We start from the raw sequence: 5,804 nt of genomic DNA, 5'->3' as shown, positions 1-5,804 counted from the left end.
TGGTTTTGTTCCGTTGGACTTGGTGTCTTTCTCAGATGTACATTTTATTAAAAAGCAGTTTGTCTTTCACAATTTTTCTACAATCCCTGGCTGGCCCTGTGAAAGTACTGGGTGTGCATGTTTTGTTTTTTTGCCCCAGTACTAGAACATTTGATTTAACTAATAGTCAAGCTTGATAAACTGAATCAGGTTAATATGTTAGAACTGGGCTGGGATAAAATCCTGCACACTGGTGTGCAATCCCCTTTGTCTCAGCTTCCTAGTTTCTAGGATTTGAATCAAGACAAACTAGTCGATTGTAGATACATCTATAATTTATATGGTATCGTAATTAGTATATTTGTGAAAGGTCATAAGTTATTGTAGTATTTCATTATGCAATAATGATAATTGATCATTCAAAGCAAATAGTATTCCCCTCTTAACAGCTGGAGACGATCTTTTTCATTCTAACTTTTATTTTGAAATAAAGAAAATTCCACCGGAAGTAAAAATTTAGCGGACCAACCAGTTCCAACAATAGAACATGAAGGTTTCTGACCTTAATGTCTATGGTTCTGACCTGGCTCCTCTAATCAAAAGGTAAAGATATGTGTAAGGTTTCATTTTTTTAAAGCAAAAAATAGACCGTGTGTAAATGAATGTCAACGTTTCGTCCCATTTGCCACCGTCTATTTCGAGTTTGTAGAGGCTGAAAATCGTGTTGCCTTCGTACCATCCACACCAAGCTAGCTTGCGCTAGATATTGTTATGGGAAAGGCTGTTCATTGTAATGACAGATGGACGTGAAGACGGTTCTGCAATTCGCCGCCACCACAAGAGGCTTGTCACTACTAATACAGGTCAGTAAATATATTGTATTTATTTACAATAGTTGCTGGTTAACTACAACATGACGTCCACAGACTGAAGGACTTGGATGTTAATCGATTTGAAAAGTGTCATTAGTGTGTGCTTGTCATCTCATGTTTGCTATGCCTCCCTTTCAGGCTCTCCTAAATGCTGCAATCCCAGATCACGAAGCTGATGCATTCACTCCTCCACGTGCAGAGGAGCCTCGGCTTCTGGACCCTGCAGTGCAATGGTTTCTAGGGGGCCTTTCCCACTGGGATGCAGAGCATTTCCTCTTCATTGCTGAGAGGGGTTACCTGTATGAGCACAACTACGCCTTCTTCCCCCTGTTCCCTGTCATACTGCGGGGGCTTGCAGAGACTATACTACAGCCCCTCAGTGGCTGTCTTACACTGCGTGGACGCCTGCTACTGGCTGTTGCCTTGGGTAACAGCGCCCTCTTCCTGCTGAGTGTGGTAGCACTGTATGGACTCGGCCGTGTGGTGCTGCAGGATCGCCGTCTTGCTCTAGTCTCAAGTTTACTCTACTGTCTCACCCCTGCCAATGTCTTCATGACTGCTGGTTACTCCGAGAGCCTGTTTGCTGCATTGACCTTCGGTGGCCTCTTTCTCCTTGAGAGAGGATACACCTTCAGAGCCTGTCTGGCTCTGAGTATAGCTACTGCTGCGAGAGCCAATGGACTTGTTAATGTAGGATTCTTGCTGTATCTGCCCCTGCAACAGGCCCTGTCTAAGATCTGGGGACTGCGTAAGGACAATAACAGGCACAACAAATGCCTCCAATACACCTGGATCGTCGCACGTCTCCTGTTCACGGCTGCATTGGGCACAGCAGTTATTGCGTTCCCCTTCTTGGTCTTCCAGTACTATGGGTACAGGGTGTTCTGTACACCCTCTCTCTCCTTGGAGCAGGTTTCCCCTGCCCTCATCCAGCTTGCTGAGGATAAAGGCTACAGGGTCCCTGACGAAAACGCACCCCCACCCCTCTGGTGCCTGCGACCCCTCCCCTTGCTCTACTCTCATATCCAGGATGTGTATTGGGATGTGGGCTTCCTGCGCTACTTCCAGCTTAAGCAGATACCCAACTTCCTGCTGGCACTGCCCATGGCAACTCTGGGCATGGCGGCAGCTTACATGTACTATAGGGCTAACCCAACCAGGTGTCTGAGACTGGGGCTGTGGGACAGAGGGGCAAATAAACGGCCAGACAAACCCACACCTGGATTTTACAGCCCCAGGGTGTTTTTGTATGTGGTGCATGCTACAATGCTCCTGGGATTTGGAACATTCTGCATGCATGTACAGGTAAGGAAGGAATCAGTGGAAAATGTTTATGTAAGGGGATTTTAACAGGTCTTAGTGGGGGAACAACAGTCACAATGTTAAACAAATTGCTGTGTTTGAAGATTTTTATGAAATACAGGCAGCTCGTCTAGTCCATTAATGTTATTCTCTTTTACTGATTTCTCTAGGTTTTGACCCGGTTTCTGTCTTCCTCCTCCCCTGTACCTTTCTGGATCAGTGCCCACCTGCTCTTACTCTACGAGCCTCTCCTTCAGCGAAGGTCACCACCCACATACAATAAGGGGCAGCAGCGGGGGACACCTAGGACTGTCTTCTTGTACTTACCCCAAAACCCCATTGTTCATCTACTGTCCCGCTGGAAGACATGCTCTATTCCCACACGATGGATTCTAGGGTACTTCATCTCCTATTGGCTCATGGGCCTGGCACTGCACTGTAACTTCTTACCATGGACTTGACCTGACACTTTCTACTTAAGATCTGATGTGTGCACAAAATACTATTTGAGGGCAATAATAATAGCTCTGAAGCGTGTCATTTTCTGCCTGCTTCATAAATAGACAGTTCCGTTTTGAGATCGCAACTGGCTACTCCCCTCTGTTAGTGTTCGGCAATAAAGTTCAAGCGTTTTATTTGCACTCATCTAATTTTCAGAAAATTGCATATTTTTTTATATTTCTTTAACAAGAAAAACATTGGATTGATTCGTAATCCAGCATTGATGCACTGATTGTTCCATTATATCAAATTGTCTCTGAAAATGTACAGGGTGCAGTTTGTGCATGTTTGTTTACTAAAGAGATACTGTAATAAAGCATTGCTGTGTTTTTTTAAAATTAACAATTAAAATAGTATGCGTCACAAATAATTAGCGTTTGTTGATAGATTCTGCTTGCAGCATTTCAACCATTGATTTCAGCACCACCGACAGCAAGCCTTTCTAGTTGAAACACCTAGAAAGTTAAGATCTTAAGTAAATAAAGCTAGCTAGCTAGCGAGCTTGCTGTATTTTATACAGACCGTGCATGCTACTGTAGCTGACCTGATAAAACTTGCATCATTACTCTAGAACATTACTAGCAAATGACATTGAAACTTGAAAGGTGAGCAGTGCACATAATTATGGAGACTCTAAAAACAGACGGTCTAAACTCAAAGGCGAGTGTGAATGTATTGTTTTGAATTATGACCCAACCGAAGCCGCGCAGGCGGGTTGTCCACTTTGACGCCTAGCTCAATTAGAACGTGTTTGCGTATTTGCGTTAGCGCTGTAGTCACAAAACAAATGTTATTCACTTTTTTCAAGCTCATTTGAATTGTAAGTGGTAGCTGTCTGATGAGTATGCAGGCCATGGAAGAACTGGTACATGGGGCCGTGCATTATCTTGCTGAAACATGAGGTGATGCCTCAGGACCTCGTCACGGTATCTCTGTGCCGTCAATAAAATGCAGTTGTATTCATTGTCCGTAGCTTAAGCCTTCCCATACCATAACCCCATTGACACCATGGGGCACTCTGTTCACAACGTTGACATCAGCAAACTGCTTGCCCACACGATGCCATACTGGGATTCATCCATGAAGAGCGCACTTCTCCAGCGTGCCAGTGGCCTTCCCACTGGTCAGTTATGACGCCAGACTGGAGCCAGGTCAAGACCCTGCTGAGCACTGCGAAGATGCAGACGAGCTTCCCTGAGATGGTTTCTGACAGTTTGTGCAGAAATTGTTCGGTTGTGCAAACCCACACTTTCATCAGCTGTCTGGGTGATCCCGCAGGTGAAGAAGCAGGATGTGGAGGTCCTGGGGTGGCATCGTTACACGTAGTCTGCGGTTGTGAGGCCGGTTAAGCGCACTGCCAAATTCTCTAAAACGACATTATGGTAGAGAAATAGGCTCTAGGCATTATACCGCCTCCAACGTTCTAATTTACTTCCGATCGGGTTTATGACTTCCGGAGCGAGTTCTGCTATTGATTTTATCATTAGCTTACTAGCTGTCGTCAATGCATTTCTGACAGAAATAGTTCGCAATGACTACATTTAAATTACAGCCCCGCGAAGGAGGTGTTAATGAACATTGTTCAGTTTCTTCCAAATGTAATGGTATTGTGAGCATCCATCGTTCCCCGGTCGATGTAGAGCTCAGAAAAAGGTGGTTGGTGGCAGTACGTCGTGACAACTTTGCTGTCACCAAACACACAATGGTGGTAGTACACATTTCGTTCGAAAGTGACTTTGTTGAGGGATAAATGGGGGGAGGCGACGACACCTAAAAAGAGGTGTTGTTCCTACCGTCTTCGCGTGGAACTGGCACATTCAAAAGAGACCTGGTGTTTGGGGAAGATGACTGAAACCTCCTGCTCCGAATGAGGGGGATGAAGAACAAGGTGCGCTGCCTGTGTCTCTGATCCGGTCCAGAGCATGGGCCAAGCCAGTGTAAATGTACAGGTGTTTATTTGCTAGTAGCAAAATTATAATTTGTTTATCTACGACATGTATCAATCATTTGTGTTGTAGTGAATATCAGTTTGTGTGGAGCTTGTATTGGCTTTATGAGGTTTCTGTGTTATGCACTATAGCCCGTTACCATATATGTCAAAACAAATCAAAAACTGACAAATTGGGCATGCAAAATTATTCAGCCCCTTTACTTTCAGTGCAGCAAACTCTCTCCAGAAGTTCAGTGAGGATCTCTGAATGATCCAATGTTGACCTAAATGACTAATGATGATAAATACAATCCACCTGTGTGTAATCAAGTCTCCGTATAAATGCACCTGCACTGTGATAGTCTCAGAGGTCCGTTAAAAGCGCAGAGAGCATCATGAAGAACAAGGAACACACCAGGCAGGTCCGAGATACTGTTGTGAAGACGTTTAAAGCCGGATTTGGATACAAAAAGATTTCCCAAGCTTTAAACATCCCAAGGAGCACTGTGCAAGCGATAATATTGAAATGGAAGGAGTATCAGACCACTGCAAATCTACCAAGACCTGGCCGTCCCTATAAACTTTCAGCTCATACAAGGAGAAGACTGATCAGAGATGCAGCCAAGAGGCCAATGATCACTCTGGATGAACTGCAGAGATCTACAGCTGAGGTGGGAGACTCTGTCCATAGGACAACAATCAGTCATATATTGCACAAATCTGGCCTTTATGGAAGAGTGGCAAGAAGAAAGCCATTTCTTAAAGATATCCATAAAAAGTGTAGTTTAAAGTTTGCCACAAGCCACCTGGGAGACACACCAAACATGTGGAAGAAGGTGCTCTGGTCAGATGAAACCAAAATTGAACTTTTTGGCAACAATGCAAAACGTTATGTTTGGCGTAAAAGCAACACAGCTCATCACCTTGAACACACCATCCCCACTGTCAAACATGGTGGTGGCAGCATCATGGTTTGGGCCTGCTTTTCTTCAGCAGGGACAGGGAAGATGGTTAAAATTGATGGGAAGATGGATGGAGCCAAATACAGGACCATTCTGGAAGAAAACCTGATGGAGTCTGCAAAAGACCTGATACTGGGACGGAGATTTGTCTTCCAACAAGACAATGATCCAAAACATAAAGCAAAATCTACAATGGAATGGTTCAAAAATAAACATATCCAGGTGTTAGAATGGCCAAGTCAAAGTCCAGACCTGAAT

The 5,804-nt window shown here is 44.4% G+C and overlaps 1 protein-coding gene across 1 annotated transcript; it reads left to right on the top strand.

The window, feature by feature from the left end:
* Positions 1–491: 491 nt before the first annotated feature.
* Positions 492–2,803, top strand: pigv (phosphatidylinositol glycan anchor biosynthesis, class V). Its single transcript, XM_031793111.1, has 4 exons — positions 492–582; positions 682–842; positions 990–2,156; positions 2,324–2,803. The coding sequence occupies exons 2-4, from the start codon at positions 780–782 to the stop codon at positions 2,612–2,614; spliced, it is 1,521 nt and encodes a 506-aa protein (XP_031648971.1). The 5' UTR covers positions 492–582; positions 682–779; the 3' UTR covers positions 2,615–2,803.
* Positions 2,804–5,804: the final 3,001 nt, after the last annotated feature.

This window comes from Oncorhynchus kisutch, linkage group LG2 (assembly GCF_002021735.2).
Source record: "Oncorhynchus kisutch isolate 150728-3 linkage group LG2, Okis_V2, whole genome shotgun sequence".
In the NCBI taxonomy this organism is placed as follows: Eukaryota; Metazoa; Chordata; class Actinopteri; order Salmoniformes; family Salmonidae; genus Oncorhynchus; species Oncorhynchus kisutch.
Note: the sequence above shows the minus strand (reverse complement) of the source record. Positions and strands in the feature narration are given on the sequence as shown.